Raw genomic sequence first — 20059 nt, 5'->3', positions numbered from 1 at the left:
CTGTTCTGGATTTTGTAGAAAGATCCATATTTTGCTGAAAGAGTGATCTGGATGTGTTGGCTGTCTCTCAGCTCCCTAAACCATCTTCTTGTAATGGCATGTCTCACCGCAGCACCAGCTTGAAGCTGCTCAGGGAATACTGGAGTGACTGGGTGGGCTCACACGGAGACCTCGTGGTGCGTTTGGAGATTGTGACACATGATGCTGAGGACTCGAGCGGGCTGTCCCCTCACAGTGCTCTGGTGGAGAAAGGCAGAAGAGGAAGCTGACATGCCGGCTGACCAATTTCAGTGAACTTCTTTTTGTCTTACAGGGATCCTCGCTTTCTAGTGAGGCCCCAGCTCATGCAGTGTGGGCACGGTTCATCCCACTGCGGCGTAAAAAGTTTCAGCTTGGGAGACATGTGTTTAAGACATTCACTAATGTAGGTAGCTGAAGCTGCCAGAGTAGGAGAGAAGCCACATGAGCAGCCAGAGTGCATCTCTAAGGCATGATTTCTTTCCTTCAGACTTTCTAGGGATGAATGGGGAAGGCTTACACTTGTAGAAAGCCTTTCCTGCTAACTCTTGAATTTCCTAGGTGGGGAACATACCTAGTTCTGGGACAGGATTTCCTTCCATAACCTTCTTGCTCACCTTGCTTTTACAGCAAGGTAAGAGCACAAATGGAAGAAGTTAACACAAAGCAGCTGATGGACTCCTGTTTTTTTGCCTGCTAGTCTGACTGCACCTGCCTTGTGGTGAATGGAGGGTGGTCCATGGTACCTTCACATGCCATCAGAGAAAGAGGGTGGGTGCCACAGGACAGTTGTCCCCTGGAAATTTTCTACTCTGCCAACACACACGTCTAATAGAATTTCTGGCTTTTCAGTCCTTAAGAGATGTGGAAAAGTGTCTGACTGGATTTGAGAAAATACAGAACTCGTTTGCTGTGCGCATGCTGCGGTCGAAGTACTCTGCGTGGGAAACTTTGAGATAATCACTGGATTATTTATGACAAAACCAAATCAACAAAGAGGAGGCATTCCAGCGATGTGAGGGGGGCTTGCAATTCAAGAGTATAAATCAGAAAAGGTCACCCGTGAGTGGCTCTGCTGGTTTTGCCCTTTTGAATTTCAGCCCAGCATGACGGTGGTAAGCTCAGGAAATGGCAATGGATAAGATCAGCCACCTCGGCTGGCCAGCTTCAAGTGGGTCAGGCCACTGGCATATCCCGTAAGTGCTCTGTGGCATGTGGAGCCAGTGTAGACTTGTGCTAACGACTGCAAAGCCAGAGGTGAGAAGAAATGGATGGAAAACTATCTCCGAAGGCACTGTGGGCCTGGGCAGAAGTGCTGGGTAAGAAGTGTTGTGTAATGGTAGGTTAGGCACAAGTGAAGAGCAATCTCTTCCTCACACCTCTACAATGAAGGATCTAAGAGCCTTTCTGGATTATATGTGGGGATACTTAAAATGCATGTTTGTCTTCCAGTGGCTGTGATGAGCAAGTGTATGTGAAACTTGAGCTCAGCTGTGGAAGAGGCTCTAAGTGTGATTTCTTCCTTCGCCCCCTCCTCTTCTGCATGTTATTGCAGCCATCCCCCTAAAAACAGGGATGTAACCAGAATTACTCTCATCTTTCCTATTATAAGGATGAGTTGGTTTATCCGACTTGTAAGATCAGTGTCCAAATGAGGTAATAAAAGTAACCCTCTGATTCTGTAATATGAGAGTTGGCTTAGAAAGTGAGAAGCAAGAATAAACACAGAGAAGACGGAATGAAAAATGATTCATTAGGGACCAGGGCTTATAGAGCCCTTGGTGAGGAAAGAGACAGTGAGACATGGCTGGACGGTGAGGCAAAACAACCCTTTTTCTTTTCATCTTGTGCTCTTGGTAACGCTCGTCTAGGTTGTCCTTGTGGCTGTATGAGTTATTCTGGAAAAAATGAGGTGAAGTGAGTTAGGATGAGGTTCCATTCTGATCTCCCCTGTTTCGAGTTACCCTGCTGTCTGGCCCGGATGCAGGTTGAAATTTGCCTGCTCCATTTGGTTGATGCCAGACTCTTTTGGGGGTCTGGAGTTTGGAAGGTTGATTGGTGGTGTCAAGCTTGAGATCTGCAGGGCATAGGAATTTGCATTGGGGAGGATGTCCTGGGGCCAAGAAAGAGTGCAGGCAGGGAAGAAAACTTCTTCCTCGCCAGACCCCAAGTATATTGAATCTTGCTTCTTTCCCGTGATACCTTGCTTGACGTTACTACAGCACTACTGACCCTGTGGAGCCTCAGTGGTGGGAGGGCAGAATCAACCCCGCTTTTATGCCAAAGGTAAGCCTTCTCTTTAGGCCAGCACAGCTTCTTAGTGGCAATAGGGTACAGCCCTTCCTTTGGGGCTAGAATAATGCTCTGAGCCTCGTGCTGCCCTCCCGTGACACAGGACTAAGCCCAAACCAACTCCACTGAAGCTCAAGAGAGTTGAAGTGGCCGGAGGAGAGCAGCACCGCTGCCCGTGGAGTGCTGTGCTTACAGGAGAGCAAACAGGCAGCTGCATAAAAATTTCTGCGCATTTTACTCTCCATCAGCCCCAGTTTCTTTCAATAAACTCCATCACGGGGTTACAGACGGTGTGGTATTAATCCCAGCTTTTGGTCGGAGCTTGAATGCAGCATTTGATCTGAGTTGATATAACCCAGTCTTATCTCCTGACATTACTTTTGAGAAGTTTGTGGCATTTCACTACAACTTTAATGCGGAGAGATAACATTACAAATCCAGTGTCTGATTGATTCATTCTGTGATTGATAAATGACATGCATACTTTTTGCATGAAAACAGTCCTTGTAATGTGATTCCCCACGCAGGAGATTCTGAAAGGTTTTAAAGAAAATCTCTGCACTGTGCACAGTTTTGATCAATACATTGCTATTTATATAAAGTCACCCTGTTCATTTAGAAGACATGACCACACTGCACCTTCACTACCCTGTATCTTTTGATTATGAAGTACATTTCTTGGAGTTTTAGTGTAATGGTTGTACGAAATGATTTTAAATCTGCCCCATCTTACAAGCAGCTTAATGAAATACTAACAGCTATCAGTGAAACTTTATGGGGTTTGCCTTTTCCTTCTCTGATAGACATTTTAACAGGCCTGCTGTAGTGGAGAAATATTTGGAAAATAGGTTATGTTTCATGGTGCTGTAACATGGCTGGGAGATACTCGAGGAGTGAAAACCCAGTTCCTTGGCTGCAAGGCTGCAGCTGGGACTAGAGAGTGAACGCTAGTAGTTGCTTGATATTTCAAGGGCTTTCATGGGTATTCCAGGCTATATATGGGATTGCCACTTGCAGTTATTTATTTTCGTTCTGTTCTGTAGGGAAAGATGGCTTAGTGAATCTCTAAGGTTTCCTGATGACCCTGTGCAAAGTCTGCTTTTCTGTTTCTGACAGTGCATTGAATTTAAGGAACATTTTAGGCTATTAGGCAGCTAGCTGTATAATAACCAGCTGCTTTTTAGTATCAAAAAAACCCTTAAATCAATCCTTTTAAGATTTGTAGTATTTACTGAGTTTCTGTAGGTCAGTTAATGTAACAAATGTCCCTAAGAATAGAGTACATTTTCATAATTGATTTTTAAAAGGGAAGACCATGAACCAAAACTTGGTGGGCAAACCACTTTCTTTTTTCTTTTTTCTTTTTCTTTTTTTTTTTTTTATCAAGGTTCCTTATGAACTTTCCATCTGTCTCCTTGGCCTTTTTCTAACGAGCAATAATCGTGCTTCCAATTAGGACACTTGAAGTTCAGATAATGGCCTCGCTCTCGTTTGGACAAGCCTCTGTCCTTCAGAATGACAGTTACAATCTTTTCATTCTCAGCTCTAGTAATTGTTGGATCTTATTTCTTATCACTGTTGGACTGGTGGGGAAATCTGTCCCCTGAGACTGTTCCATGTGTTTGGCAAATATTGTAAATCATGTGCCAGAACCACAAAAAGGCTCTAAAAAACTCCACCACCACCACCCCCCTCATGCAAAGTCTCTTACAGTTACAAGGTCTGCATTTTTATTCAGATGTACTTAAAATTTTTATACAATAACTTTGAGAAGTTCTGTTTTCCTATAACATGCAGCTTATTTTGCCAAGCAGATTTCATGCCTGTGTTAGCAAATGCTGTTGTGTGTCTACTACCTGGGAATATTAAGTTTACCAGCTTTGTTTTTAAGGAATAGAAACACTCCTGTGGACAAAAAGTAGGTTTCAGAGAGGGAGCTATGTGAGGAGCCCAAGGGACATAAGGGCTCAGATCCTTTGCTTTGCCCAGAAATGTGAACTTCCACTCAATTCTCATCTGAAATTCTGGTGGAGCTTCGTAAGGAAAATAAGGTCATAAGGGAAAAACGACTTGGAGGTCATTTTTTTCAGCCAAATAAAAGCCTGATTTGCACCAAATCAAGCAAGGGAAGGACTAAGCCCCTTCACTTTTCCACCTGTGGCACTTTCTTCTTGCAGCTTCCCGTTCAGAGTAGAGTGGAGGAGGCGAGCGTGCAAGGCAGCTTCAGCCTATTGGAGCCGGCTGATGCAAATCTCTCAGCCACAGTCGAGGGCTTCTCACCTGATGAAAAGCAGAGAGCAGATCTTAAAGCTGTTGCTGAGAACAGATGTTACTTTCACGAGACTGACTTCATCTCAGACTGGCCTGGCTCCACATCCGTAGTGCTGTTACATCCCCGGCAGGTGACAAGCAATAAATTGGGCAGAGAAGAATGATGTGATTTTGAGGGTGGAAGGTTATAGCTCCGGTTTATTTTTATCAGGTGTTTTAAAGTAATAGAGGGGGATCTGATTTCACTCTGAGCTCCTTTGCGTACTTCGCTCTGCAATGGGCTCTTAGCACGGCATCGGAAGGATTGCTGGATCCTTTCCATGTCCTGCTTCTCCCCCTGGCTCTAATGCGGAGGGATGCCCGCGGCGGCAGGCTGCATGGGCGCACGACAGCGGAGGCAAATCTCCAATTTGCAGCAATAGTTTGTGGTTTTGTTTGTTGCCTTCTCCCATTGCCCCCGGAAGATACCAGTTGATGAAACAGTCACTTGCTGCATCCTCTTTTCAGAAATCCCTTAGAGCTGTGCAAAAATGTATCTTTGCAGAAAGATCATGGACTGCATTACCTGTGAATTGGCAGAAGCCTTTGCTTCAAATTTTTGTCTTCCACACAACAGCTGATGACATAAACCTTGTCTTTTGGTCTGCTGTGGGTCAGTACAATGACATCAACTATTGCTTCCTACATAATTAATCAATATAATGAGAACCCCTCCATGTACTAATTATCTTTTCCCCTTTGGCCACAGCCCATAGGATGTAATAAGGATGAAGTCACTCAGGTTTTCTCTCGGCACAGGTTTCGTTAGATTTTGGTAGACACTGAGTGTCTGTTGGCTTTCGAAAGCAAACAGTCAGAATTGTGTCCACATTGGAGCCTTCTGTTCACAGGTTTCGTAATGCTACTAAAGAGATACCATTCTCCATCAAATGCTGTGAAACTCCCAGTCTGGATAAGTGATTAAAAAAATCCTTATATTTGCCAAATAATTTGCTATATAGAAAGATATGTCCAACCAGTTATGCAATTACCATTATTAATCAGCTTGTATCTTTACAAGATCAAGGGAACCTTATTTTACACTGGAAGTTTTAGCTAATGAGCTGGACTCGAGCACAGTTTCTTTCCCTCCTCTTTAAAAAGAGGTAGAGGGGAGTTCATTCTGTCAATGCTTTGAGAGACCAAATATCCCCTGTTTATCAATTAATAATATCCATCTGGATTATGTCAGATGATCCCCCTGCATTTCCATGGATTTTTATCAAAAGAAAAAAAGCAGTCTTAACCCTGTTGTATCAGTTTGGAAATCTTTGGAAGCCCGGCTGTTCTTTCCTTGTTTCTAGCACCTACTAGTTATGGGACATCAGGAATGCGAGCGGAGGACAGATGAAGGGAGGAGGCTGTGTTTGTGAAATCTTCTTTTGATGTGTGGGAACAACCAAAGTAGGGTTCCTGAAAAGCACTGCAAGCCAAAAACTCCGCTGACACTGAACATCTCAAGAAGATGAAAACCTTCCTCCCAATTCCATTGTCCCTGGGCTGAGCTTTTGATCTGACGCAAGAAATGTGGTATGTGTCTGAAGTTTAGAAAGTTTATGCTGGCAAATGCAAAAGGGGGGAGGTGGGCTGAGTAAGCTGGGACTGAGCTCCGGGTGTGTAATGCTAATGCCCCAGCCGAGGGCCCTGCGTGTGAGCAGGTCCAGCAGTGAAGAGCCAGGGCTTGAGCTGTGGGAGAAGAGCTAGTGCCAGGTGCTGTGCAGGCATGAATGCAGTGGCCTTGCAGGACTCGGAGGGCCCAGGGTTGAGTTTTGCAGGCAATAACCTCTGCCTGTGGCCTGCGAGCTCCTTGGCCGGTGCGGTGAGTTATCCCTCCTGTGTTCCCATCATACTCGCACACCGTCTCCTCCATCGGGCCTGTCTCCCACTGGACCGCTGGCAGGGGATGCAGTCCCAGCATTTACACTTCCTGCAGCTTTCTGACCCTGTTGGACTGCACTGGAGATGGGGGGGTCTGGAAGACAGAGAAAATCCCTCGTGCTGGTGGGACCTCTGTTGCCCGAGACTCCAGTGAGTCCAGTTAGGCTCAGATTTGACTTTTTGTTTCCATGCATGTGAAAAGACAAGAGCCAAGTGTTTTGCTGACTTGAGGCCATCCTTCACCTTTTGCAATGCTGCACAAACTGGGAGAAGAGGCCTTGCTGTCTTCTGCAGTGATCGGCCCTGCCCTTCAGTTAGTGCTCAATATCTGGTCTAGTTCTGCTCTATCCCTTTTACAGCTGGTGATGAACATTACCCACAGCATCAGGATGCATTTCAGTCATTTCTATGGTGTCATTAGGATGTTTTCTGTCTCCATTCTCCATTTCTTTCCTAATAGCTTTTGTAACTCTTAGTAGTAACACAGGTAGGCACTTCTTGGAATGAGGATTTCCAATCAAAACAGCATTCTTCCTGAGCTGGTCTTATCCTCCCCTCTCCTGCAACCATATCGACTAGAAAATGCCAGGACATTAATACCAGGGCTTTAATACGTTACACGTTCTGCTAATTTGCTTTCTGGCTGTGAGCCTCTGTGGTGTCGTTTTCCAGCAGTTTACTCAGAGGGCTAGAAAATTCCTTTCTTTTTATTTAATGAAAGTGGGAATTCTCCTCGGGTCCTTGACTATGGCAATGGCAGCTTTAAGAAAAACAGAAAGCGATAGGAAATGGATGAATGGCTCCGATGGTTTTGCAGTAATGCCCAAGGACCCCATTTGTGCTCTGTGTTGTAAAAGCTTATAATAGGACGCTGCTTGTTGAAAGAAGTGTGCATAGTTTGCAGTTTTGCGTGTGACTAAATCCCTCATGCTTTTCTGGCTGTAATTTGGCCCTCTGGATCCCACAGATGTGAGAACTGTGCTCGTTTTGTTTTACTTTTTTTGAGCCCCCTTTCGGTTCTAATGATAAAAATTAGAATTTCTCAGCGATTTCAAGCCCAGAGATTTCCCAACCTGAATCGCTTTGCGCCCAGGGAGAACAAGCTTGTTACTATGGCTTGAGCTTTAACGACCGTTAAGTATATATAGTCAATTTATAAAGGAGCATACTGGATTATTCTGTACATGCCTTTAAATCTTTTACAGCATTTATCAGCAGAGTGCTCATTTAAAACATGTTGTTTTAATGAAAAGGATACTGTTGCCACTGTTTTGTGTTGATTATGTGGTAACACGTTTTTATTATCACCCATAAAAGTGATTTGGAACGGTTCCACTCCAGATGCAACCTTCGGCAGCGCTGCCTGGCTCTGCTCGCGCCGCCGCGGGAGGGCCCCCACCCCTGCGGCCGGCTGCTCGCTGACCGCCGCTGCCGGGGGTTGAACGGCACCGGGTCCCGCTGCGCCGTGGCGGGGCACCGGCCAGGACGGCTCTTGCAGGTCCCTTCGCCCCAGCAGGAGCAGCTGAACCCCAGCCCGGCTCTAGCCCCTCCGTTTTGCCCCCCCAAGGAGTGGTTCTGCCTCTCTTGCCTGGTACCTTTTGGCAAGGTTAGACAGGTGTTTTGCTGGGGAAGCAAGAGGATAATACAATAGGTTAAACTGATTCAGAAAAAGCTTTCCGTGCACACTCGAGTCCCACGTCAGTGGGAGTTAAGCAGGCTCGTGGTAGGGTACATGCTTCTGTGTTGGTTGAATTGCTACCGTACTTCCTTCAAAGTCTGACAAATGCCCTGCTGGATAGAGGAAGAGGAGGGCAGGAACCAGAGTGAACAAATTCCCTCCATGCCTAGCTTTGGAGAAGTCTGTCGGATAAAAGCAGGGATCGTTGTGGCCTGGTTGCTTTTTGCTTTCTTACCGCTCAGAAAGCAAGACCCTGGATGCATGAACAAAGATCCTTGCAGCGAAGGAAGCATTTTGCTTGTCTGCAGCAGCAGAGGTTCAGTTCCTCTGCGCTTTAGCTAGCTCCCAGTTTAATTAGGGGCTGATTCCCCCTTGTCAGGCTAGTGCATTCTGCAGGAAGCTCTTCATTTCTGCCTCTGCTGACTCTCACTGTGCCTTGTAATAAATAAGTGATAAACTCTGTAATAATTGCAAGCTAAAAACAAACAAGCAGAGCCAAATCGCTCTCATTTATAATTGCAGTGTGACTTCATTATGTGAAAGCAAACATGGTATTTAAAAGCTAAAAATCGTCGGGATTTAGTGGAGAGTTTGAGTCATATTCTCTCTTATTTCCCTTAGCCCTAAATCAGTATTTGGTTAGGTGGTTTCCAAGCAGGACAAGACAGTGCTATAGCCAATCACTGTTACGGCGAGGGTGTTAGCATGGCTCACGCGGGGGCCGTGGACCCCTGGGCTGCCCCTCGACTCTGTTTAGCTGCTGTTGAGCAATTGGGGTGACACTCAGTTTGCAGCGTTCCTGATGGGTTTGTAATTGAAGGGGTAGTTTGGCTTTTTAAAAGGACACCCAGGCTATCTTGTTATCTCACCCTTGCTTGTGGCTGGGAAGGCCGCAAGAGGAAGCATGTAGGTTGGGAAAAAAAAAGTTATTTTTATAAAATCATAATCTTACGAAAAATGTAATTTAACATTTTGATAGTAAAGTGCAATGAGTGTTCCCCTGGGCTTGTCTTCAGCTGTATTTGTCAGTGGACAGAGTCCACCGGGCTTCTAGGTCCCTGCACTTCTTGTGAGCGTTTAGGCTTTTTGCAGACTGACTCCCAGTCTCATACAGGCCACCAGTGGCCGAGGAAGCACAGCTTGATGAACGGGGGTCTGAACCGCAGAGGGAGAACAGGATCACTTTGCCAAGGAGCTCAGGTTGTAAATGGCCCAAAGAGCTCGGGGACACACGCTGGGATGTGGATTTACTTGAAGGTAGTGTTTACAAGATACAGAAACAGTTGTGAGTCTTAGTAATATCCTGTTACTGTTAAACAGAGTGCTTTGAGGATGCCTAGCTCTTTTTTATTCACTCTGAAATTGAAACACTGCAGCTCTTTAAGAGCTTTGTGTACTCCAGCTTCTTTAATTTGGCCAGCATTTGGATGTTCAGCCAGAGCTCGTCCTGAAGTACCTCCGTTTGTTACCCAAGGCATCCTGCTGCCCTTCAGCTTGTCTCAGCTTTCAGTAATTTCTGCCCTGATGGCTCTGGGTTTGAACAGGTAACCTAGAAGAGACAAGATCTGTCCCCTAAAACCCGCTCTGGTCTCTGCCAAGTTTTGTTTTTCTCACCAAGGAGACAATCCCACACAATGCCGAATATCTCTGCAAGCAGTGAAGCCCTCTCTAAGGAGGGTGTGCAGCTTCGTGTGGGAACCTCTTGGAATTTATTACAGCAGCTTCTTAAACTAATTACTGCCAGTTGCCAGAAAGCCAAAGGAGCTTTAACACTGAAATGCTGCAGTCTGTGATGTGCAGTTATCCACAGCTCCTGCTGGCAAGGAGAGGAGTCTCAAGACCTCTGCCCCTCTCAGAAGTGAGCTCATGCATGGAGCCGTCCTGCTGACTTTGTTTTCCTTCCCCTGTTTCCTATCTAGATTCTCCTGCTTGAAGCTGCAGAGCGCAGCCCGCCTTTAGAAAACAACCTGCCAATCACTGGAACCACGGCCACATGGTATGACGATTTGCTGCCAGATGCCTTTCCTCTGCTAAACCCTGGGACTGTCTTGAGGAAAACGGTGGGATCTGTTGGTAAGCGTAACCTCCCGCTCTTCACCCGGCCTACACGCGTGATTCCCGTAGGGCAGCTAAAAAAGAAGCCGTGTCGAGCCAACGTGGTACCGAACCTGCGTGGGAGAGGGGTCTGGGGGAAACCCTGGCAGCTCTTTCCATCTATTCTGCAAAGGAGAAGAGGGTTAAGATTTTCAGATGGGCAATTTCTCCTTTTTGCTGGCGTGTGGGCAGTTGCTCCCGTGTGTTTGAGGCAGCAGGGAGCTGTAGATACAGGCCGCAGTACTCGGGCCTCGTGCTCCTCTGTGCCGAGCGCAGGACAGGCAGCACTGCTGGCATCCACGGCTCCCGGCTGCGGCTCGCTTTGTGCCCTTGGTGGGGAAACCATGGCCTTGGCCTGGCTGCAGATGTTTGCAGTGAGGCGGGCGTGCGCTCAGCATGGAAACCACCCTGCCGAGAGGCATTTTGAGAATTTTCAGCCTCTGTTTTAGGGGCAGAACCATCACTGTTCAGCTTTACAGCCAGGATTCCTGCAAACCAGGGATTATTCAATCACAGGTTTTAATGTCGCCTCACGTCCCTCCTGTCTGCTGAGTTGTGAACGCGATGGTGATCACGCGCCAACACACATGCAGGTTCATGGACAAAGAGGGAATTCAATCCTCACCGATCCCCCCTCAAACCATCAGTTTAGCCACAGGGAGCTGAACACGATTTCCTCGTGGCCTCTTCCTGCGGCTCCCGCCATAGTGAGGATTACCCCTTCGGGAGGAGAGCAACCTTCTGCTTTTCTCTTCAGGTCTCTACCCCTTCCTCTGGTTCAGCCGGCACAAAGCAGCCATGTTTCAGGAAGCAAGCAGCTCAGCTTCGAGCGTAACATTTTAAGCTCCATTTTGCCAGCCTTAACGGTCTGTCGCTAACCTCTATTTCTGTTGGCACCAGAACGCACTCAGAGCTGGATTCTGGTCTCAGGAAAGCGAAATTTCCATTACCCTCAGTAGGACCAACATGCCTGCCCGTGTCTTTCAATGTGCTTGTCCGAAGACTGTGGATTTTCAGGCACAGACACACTGAGACATTCTTGAAGGAACTCCAGAGAGCCAGGGAGATCGCAGAGGGGCAGTTAATACTCACCTACTGAGCTTCGAATAAAGCGTTTCCCTGGCAGGGAGCAGAGGGGGAAAGCAGAAGGTTGGGGTAGGGGTAGCTCTTGGGTTTATAAGGAGGAGCATTTTTCCCATGCATAGCAACATCAGTTGCACTATGCATTATATTTTTTAAATTTACCATAAACACAATGGGCTGTTTTATGATCCCTCTTGTGGCATGAAAAAAAAATACACTTACGAGAAATCTCCCTCTGAGCCTACTTGGCTAGACAGATTACCACGCATTGAATTTCCTTGACCTTAGTGTTCTCGTTTCAAGATCCCTGCTCTCCGCTTCCAAAGCCCTGTCTGTCAGTCACTTTGCCTGCTTCCAGGGAAGTTTTTATCCTCAGTAGGGCCCGTTTTGCTTCTTTTTTTCTTTTTTTTTTTTTTTGTCAGAGGAGTTTATTATGGCAGCCCTTCATGACTGCAGCAGACTTGGAGCAACCAACATAGACCAGATGTCATCCATGTTTATAAATTGACAGGATGCCACAACATGGAGGGAGGTTCGCTAACAATATGTTCTGCAAAGTGTTTTCAGAACCACGGTGACGGCTGCCAGGAACTGAATTTAAGCAGTTTCCCCCGGTGTCCATTATATGCTCATTCCGCCTTCTCCATGTCAGTTATTTTTTGCTGTTGCAGTGTCTCTGCACCTGCACTTCATTGTACTGAAGTCAATACAGCAAAAGTACTGACGGCTCTGTCCCTTCCACTTAAAAGTCCTCTCCTCCCTGAGGCTCCCTCCACACGATAGTCTCTCTGTGCTCGGCAAGGAGCGGGGAATTGCCCCTCTCCCAGGCAGTGCTGCGAAGCAGAGTTGGTTTCCTGCAGCGCTTGCATCAGACTGACTCTGTGGTCCCCTCTCAGCACCCTCCACCCCGCAGCAAATCCGGGAGGTAGCTAGAGGTCTCCTCCCAAAAACACATGCTAGGTGTAGTCCTCGCTCATTGTTACCCTTTATTGTTCCAGCCTTGGTTTATTTGACCTAGTGCAGAATAGCAACTGCAGCACAATAACTGGGCGTCAGGCGTGCACTGGGCCGTTTGAGGTCAGGACAGCGTCTTTCAGCAATTGGAAGTCATCAGTTAGGTTGTTTATTGACATATGATCTTCCCCCGCTGCTGCCACCCTGCACTCTGCAAAATCCAGCTCTTGCTTTGCTCAGGAGCTATGGGGATATTTCCTGCACTTGGGTCCCCATTGAGCTTCCTTCCCTCCCCATGTCAGTTTGTATTTACAGCTCAAAGCCGGCCAAAAAATGCACTGTGGATTTTGCTGAAATGTAGGGAATTTCAGGCAGTTGGTGTAGGATGGCGGGGGACTGCCCCTTTTGTGTGATTTCAACACCGCGCTTCAATTTGTTACACAAAGCTGGCCCAGGTTCACTGAAAGGGATGGCAGACCTCGGGAGAGCTTTCAACAAATGTAGCCTTAGATTAGGTCAAAGTCAAAACTGAGTGTTTTGTGTGATTTGGGGTTGTGGAAAGCTATGCCTATGACCCTCCCATTCCCTTACCCAGAGTTTTTTGTGAAATATTGCCTACTTTGTACTGCTTTTACTTGTTCAGCCAAAGCAAATCCGAATCCCAGCTTGCACACCACTGAGTTTCCAAAACTGATGGACCGAGGGCAGGATGTTGGTGCCTGACACCGAGAGGGTCGATGGGGACCCGATGCTTTGAATGGCGGGCGGGTTTCCGAATGACCGGATAGCGCGGAGCTGGCTGACGCCTTTCCAGGCTGAGGTCCAGGAAACCTTGCTACTGTTTATTAGGGTAGCTGTTTCTTCAGTGACTGACAGGGCTGAGAATAGACAATCGTTTAAAAGCAATCAGAGCTGTTGAGACAGCTGCACTGCTGGCCTTTCTGATCAGCTTGTTAATCAACAGGATACATTTTACTGAGCATTAAGAAAATATATATGCTCTGTCTGAGCCAGTTGGCAGCAGGAGACCTAATTTTTCATCTCTCTCTCTTTTTTCCTTTCTTTTTCTTTCTTTTTTTTTCTTTTTTTTTCTTTTTTTTTTCCCTGACCCTCTTAATTAGAGCCTAAAGGACGCAGAGGTGCAGAGGAACAGCTAATACCACAGGGTAAGTGAATATAATCTACTTTTTCCCTCTTTTAAAGCACAAAATGTCACTATGCCCAGTCCTCTGCGTGGTCTCACCCAAAAAGCAGAAGGCTCCTGTGGTCAGGAGTCCTCAGCGGTCTAGAGCCTCACAGCTACAGGGCGGCTGGGTTTCTTCTGGGGGTTTTCTTTGTTCACGGGCTGCTCTGGTTAGCGAGGCTCAACACCGGCTTTATCATCTTTGAGACATTCAGTTCCCCCAGCACAGCAGGTTGGAAGCACTGCCAAAGGGCGAGTGGGGTGTGCACTGCGCGACAGGAGAAGCACCGCTCTCACCCTTCTGGCATTGCCTGCCGGGGGCATCACCTCGCTAAGCTCCATGCAAATACAGACTAATGTGCTCCACTCTAAATAGAGACGATCTTGGGGAAGGACAGAGGAACAGAGGTCATGTTGCAGGTTAATGACAAGGCCGGGAAGAAAATCCAGGACTCTGCAGGCTTTTTTTGGTCTCCAGCAGCAGGATATTCACCCTCTACCTTTTTAAATTTTCCCCATAGCTTTTTCCTTCACATTTTTGGAGGATAAGTGCTTTCCACGGGCTTCAGCTCTCTGAAAGCAATGTCACTGCGGCAGTGCTGATTTATGCCAGCTGAAGATTTGGCCTATTCATTTTCCTCCCCCTCTTTCCCTGAATCCTTCCCTCTCTCTTTTCCCTTTTGCACTTGTCTCTTTTATGCTGGTAACACCATTTGTCACCAGTATGAGCATTTTCCTGACATATTACTCAGTGCTACATCTTCTAGTCTTTCTGTTAGCGCTTTCCACCTTCAGGGAAGTAAGTGCCAGCTTCTTTAAAGCTCCACTGCAGCAGCATGATTGAGGATGCTAGCAGAAAATGATTGCTCTTGGTCTGCAGAAGTTCGCAGAATTGAGTTATAAAGGTTGAACTGGATGATTGAAGCTGATTTATACAAGCGCGGAAATGCTTTGACCCATGCTCAGCAGCACAGTGTGTTGTGCTTGCAAAACAGTCAGTATTTCTGCTGTTCTTCCCTCTATGCTGGAAAGGATTTGCAGCAAGAAAGCTCCAGGTGTGTTGTGGGTTTTTTGGTAGGGGGGAAGAAGCTGTCTGCGATGCTCTGAACAAATGGTGGTGGTCTCCTCAATGGGCTCCTGCTCTCCTGCCTGAGCTTGCCAAACGCAGCATGTCTCGGGTGAGCTCTTAGCCCAGATCCGTTAAAGGAGCCCCTATGCTCACAGAAATGTGTGCAGTTTGTGTCCTGCGGGTAAGCAAATTGCTCCAAACGAAAACCTTACCTTAGTCAGTGTTCAATACTCAAGTTAAACCAGACCTTTATTGATGATTGAATTAAAGAAAGGTAATGATAAACGAAGGTATGTGCACACACATACGCACATGAAGCCTTTGAAATATCCTTTTTTCAGTCTTCCCGTGGATTAGAGATGGATATATCTCATTTTTGTAAGAAAAAAATAATTTGGATATATCTCCAGAATGATCAAAAAGAAGGAAGGAAAGGGAAATCTTTCAGGGGGGTCTAATATTTTGGAATTATTGCTTTTCTCTGAGAAGTGCAGAGAGTTTGGATGAATGCCGAGGGGACTCGGATTTGTGCCCCAGGCAGGCTGTCCCACATGTAGGGTGTGAACTGGATCCAAATGTGGGAGCTGCAAATCCCTGAGCCCTGATTTTTCTTATCTGTGTTTGCAGGCCTGCCAGGACAGGTGGGGCCTCCAGGCCCAGTTGGACCAACCGGTCTCCCAGGACCGCCAGGGCCAAAAGGCGAGAAGGGTCAACCCGGTGAGAGAGGCCCGGCAGGGCCACCAGGTAAGTCCTGGAGGAGTCCCTCGGTTAGCACAATAGCAGTCTTTTCACTTTGTGCAAATTCTCAGTGGAAATAGATCATAAAAGGCCTGGGCACACAAGAGGTTGAACATCTTCAGTTCCTCTTGAATCTCTTTGTGCTGATCCCCTGGGCGCTGCGATCAGTTGGTGGCTCTCAGAGCTGGGCAGTCAGCTGCACTAGCAGTGATATTCCCTGGGACTTCCCGTGAAGCTGGGGAGAGCTTATCCCAGAAAGAAGCAGAGCAGGATCATGTTTCCCCATCCTGTTTGGGAACTGTAAAAACCAGTCTCTGATCTGTCTGCCTTCAGAGAAGAGCATTCCCTGTTTAACCCTCTCACTGCTATGCCTGCTTTAACTCCCCTTCTTCCCTACCTGAGGATAAAAGTGTTGCTGTTTGTGTGAGACTGTCAGATGGCAGCATGTCAAACATGATGCTATTGTATAGTAAGGTGAAAAGGTTATGAGACCATTCTTTCTGAGTATACCTGTTCTGGAGCTAGGAGACTTTCTCCATCCCTAAAATATTCCTGAATCTTTTGATGGAGACAGTGCTACACAATAGCTGCCAGACCTCAGCCTCTGTGCTCTATACGTGTTTACAAGGCTGAGCTTGAAACTTGGAGCATGCCTTAAATACAAGAGCAGTCCTAAACACTTTTTGGCATTTTCTGGCAATCTGAGAATGGCTAAAATCTGGCCAGGGATGTGTCTGCCTTTTGGTTTCTCAGGATGAAATGAGAGCCTTCCAGCTCCAAAGGAAGCAGAACTGATCTGTGCCTGGACTGGCTGGGTTTCTGCTGCTCTTTCTGTGCTTTCTCAGCAGCAGAGTGACATACAGGTGCAGGTGGAAGGGAGGAGAAGGATCTGCACTTGATTTCAAGCCCTGTAGTCTTTAGTTTCTTCTACAGCCTCAGGGAAGGGGGTAGATTTTACTCTTGGAGGAAATAAGCTTTACAACACCTTTGAGCCAAGTAAAGCCATCTGCTTTCCAGAGGAAGAAGCTAAAGGGAAATAGGAACAGCTTCCCAATTTTCCATATGTAGTTGGGCCCCAATCCCCATAATTCCAGTTCAGGACAGAAATCCTTTGTTCCTAGTAGGGCAAGTGTATTGTGACTGTGATATTCCAAGACTACACTGGGAACAGCTGAGAGGTGGCTTTTGCTTAAGAGAAACAATTCTGAGACCAAATTGCCTTTCCGCTCTCTGGTTTCTCTCTGCATGTTTTCTATCTCCATGACATCTATCAATGCTGGCTAAATTTTCGGGTAGCTTTTCTCTTCTGTTCTGGAGGAAGCATCCCTATTTAGACACACTTCTTTCCAAGAGTTGATGGGCTTCTCCCTGGCTTTTTGTGTGGTGGCATCCATTAGCATACCCACAAATATACTAACAGATCCTCTCCTGCTTCTGCACAGGACTGCTGGGACCTCAAGGACCAAGAGGACTTCCAGGAGAAACCGGGATCCCAGGTCCCCCAGGTCCTCCAGGGCCACCGGCCACCCCAAGCCTCCCTCTTACCTTCCAGCAAGGGGTTCTCTACTCGCTCCAGCCTACAGCTGAAAAAGAAAGTAAGTTTCCTCCTCTGTTCCCCTTTTTTCTGGTACGTCGGCGGAATGGGCAGGCACATTTTTTGTACAGATGAAGAAGCATCAGTGGGGAATAGTGTTAGAGGGGGGATTTATGTTCCTCGTGCCTGGTTTTCTGGGCTCAACATAGCTTTCAGGTGACACGGCGTCCTGTAGGCTTGCTTCATGCAGACTAGGGTAGCCGCTGTGAAGAGGGTCCCTAATGAAGCGTTAGGGCTCCAGCAGTCTCATCTGAGAGATGTGGGTAGAGAGATATAGCGTGTATGACTGGTTAGATCCCGGTGCAATGAAACTGCACCTTTGTGAGACCTCCTGAGGCCGCTGGTGCAGTGTTAGAGCAGGCAGGGTTGCCCAGAGATGAACGAGTACCACAGGTTTGCAGTGCTGAAGTTATATAACGTAACGCGGGCATCTGTTAAACGCAGCTCCTTTCCTGCCCCCACAGACACATCTCCCCACCTGTGTTTTTCGATACAGCAACATTCTCTGGCATCCATGCAAAACACAGACCTACAGGCTTGAAAGCCCAAACCAAGGCAGTGATTTATCCCTTCCTTATAGCCAGAGGGACAGGATTTTTTTGAGCCTATGGTGATTAAAAAATCTATTTACTTGATCTGTGTTGTGCAGGACAAGAAAAGGCTGTCGAGGAAAGGCACATCATGCGCTCTTATCTGCGCGCTCTCAGAATTGGGTTTGATCTGATTTCTTCCAGTACAGTCCTCCGTTGCTAGCGTCTAATAACGACGCAGCGCAGCTCAGCCGTATCTCCCCCTTGGCCTGTAAAGCTTGGGAGCCTCGGCTCTGCTCAGCCTCTGCTCTCCCTTCCCCCAGACTTCAGCTGTGCCTTTTCCCCAGCTGCTCTGCTCACCTCCAGCTTCAAAGCTGACTTTTATTAATTGCAGCCAAGGATTAGCAAATCTCCCTGTGTCTGACAGTTTTCTAGAGCTTTCCTTTTCCTTCCACCCACTCTGCTCTCCAGACTGCTTTTCCTGAAAGTGAGCGGATGTATTTTTAATTTGGGAGAATTTTAACAGCTCTGTTCTGTATTCAATTATTTAGAGCGTATGGGCAGGATTAAATTAATTGTGGTTCAGTACCCAAGTTCTTAACAAAACATAGACTGAGCTGCTGCATTCGGGAGCCTTATAACCAAGTGGTTTTCCGTTACAGTCATTTCACTGCCTCACAGCATCACACCAATTAGTGCCTGTATAGGGTGGTACCGCTCTTCATTCAGTGTTTTATTCCAAACCATCCAAGGATGGTTTTGATACTGCCACTGCCCCCTCCCTCCAGCCACCCTTTCAGTTCAGCTCTTTCTTGCAGGGTAGTGGAGAAATTAAGAAGTGCGTAATGCCATTGCACGGCCTTCCCAGCTGATGTACAAGAGGGGTGAACTCTCTATTGTCCCAGAATGGGAAGTGGATAAATGAGGTTTATCTGTATTAACTCTGCCACCAGTGAGCAGCAACAGGCTTGCACACAAATGTGGGGGCCCTGAGCAAATGGTGGCTGCTACAGCCCTTGGGCAGACGTGTTGTTTTTCTCCATATCTATGATGGATTTCTTGGTATGCAGAGAGAGTAGCCAGGACCCTGTCTCAGCGGTGCATGCTGCTGAGGCTTGATTTATCTACTCTTGGAAGAACTAGAGAGCTGATATAGTCTAGAGGTTTCAAAATTAAGGCCTAATCCTGTGTGGAATTAAAATATTGCTGTTACAGAGTCTGGCCATGACTGTTTGAGCTCTTAAGCTCTCTCCTGGATTTATAATCAGGGTCATTTAAGAAGCAGAAAGCTCTATGCTCCCTGGTGTTTTATATTGCAGAGGAGTGATTAAAGATATCTGAGTGTTACTTTTGAATGATGCACACTAAGTGGTACTTGGACACAGCAGACAGCACAGGATCTTTCCCTTTGTGCACCTGCTGTGACCTGCCAACCACTGACAGCTTTATCCTAAACCTCACATCTGAAAAACTGAGAAATCTTTTTCTTTTCCACCCCCAGTTCATACTTTTTGGAGTCCCACCTGCCCTCTCCTGTAGGTTTTGGTGGGTAGGCGAGCAGGGCAATGTTGTCTCCTCTAAGCTGGTCACTTCACCGGAGAAGCTCGAGACTTGGGAGCTGATGCATGCATCAGGGCAGTCTGCTGGGGTGCTATAGATAGGACCCGTTCATCCCCTTTCTGCAAATCAAGTCAGTCCTTACAAGGCAGGGCTCTCTGGTAGTCCACAGAGGTGGCATGCAGGCGTGTACAGCAAAGACTGCATTGGACAAGTGGAGCAGCCTGGCTTTACTGGTGTGCTGACATCCTAGGATCTGGGCCGAAACTATGACAATTTCTCTCTTTTTCAAAATTTTTCTTAATGCAAGTCTCTCTGCCAATGCAAGTCATCTACATGGTCATGAGAGAATTAGTGTGATATCAAGGCCATATTCTTATAAAACTTACCATTTTGTCTTTGTGGTAGCTGATTTTGCCTACCAAAGGCTGGTGGAAAGCTGATCCTCAACAAGCAATAAAACGTAGCCTTGTAAATCCCAGATAGGTTTTTATTTATTTATTTTAATGGAGCACATCTGAAAACTATAAACATAAGATTCCAGCTGCTGACAGCAGAGGGAAGCATATTCCTGGTAATGGGCATGTGCACCCACGGAGATGTAAGAAAGCTGTAACAGATTATTAGTAGTAGTACAGTATTTGGTTCCGCCTGAACATGGTTAATGCATGTGCCTTTATTAATCGCAACAAGTTCCTGTTGGCAATGTTTATCAGCAGACAGAAGCCAAAAATGGGGAGACAACTATTTTCTCACAGTTTCACTATGCTGCGGTAGAGGAATTGGTCCCAGTTGTCTCTCTCCAGATCAGGTAGCAGAAAGAAATTAAGACAGGATTACTTCATTTCCATCCTGTCTCAGCAAATCAAGCCTATAATGGGGGAATTTATCCCTTAGTCAGAAACATTAGACATAGGCCAGAAGCTAAACTGCCCTATCCCGCTGCTGTGGCTGCTGCTGCAAGGATCACTCGCTTTCTCTACTGCTTAAAAATAAGTGGATCAGGTATGTGGTCTTAAGTCCTCTTGCAGCTCAGTCCTATTTCTCCTGTTAAAGCTAAGAAACATTTTAGGGGGAAAAG

General features: G+C 46.8%; 1 protein-coding gene across 6 annotated transcripts in view; it reads left to right on the top strand.

Annotated features, from left to right (window-relative positions):
• The window catches only part of COL26A1 (collagen type XXVI alpha 1 chain), a 185261-nt gene that overhangs the window by 142406 nt on the left and 22796 nt on the right, over window positions 1-20059 (top strand). For all 6 annotated transcript variants that reach the window (XM_026107164.2, XM_026107165.2, XM_026107168.2 and 3 more), the window contains 4 exons: window positions 10096-10249; window positions 13429-13473; window positions 15187-15303; window positions 16740-16892. In XM_026107164.2, coding sequence (XP_025962949.2) covers window positions 10096-10249; window positions 13429-13473; window positions 15187-15303; window positions 16740-16892 — 469 coding nt within the window. The remainder of the gene's footprint in view (window positions 1-10095; window positions 10250-13428; window positions 13474-15186; window positions 15304-16739; window positions 16893-20059) is intronic.

The sequence above is a fragment of the Dromaius novaehollandiae genome, chromosome 19, assembly GCF_036370855.1.
Source record: "Dromaius novaehollandiae isolate bDroNov1 chromosome 19, bDroNov1.hap1, whole genome shotgun sequence".
Taxonomy (NCBI): domain Eukaryota; kingdom Metazoa; phylum Chordata; class Aves; order Casuariiformes; family Dromaiidae; genus Dromaius; species Dromaius novaehollandiae.
Note: the sequence above shows the minus strand (reverse complement) of the source record. Positions and strands in the feature narration are given on the sequence as shown.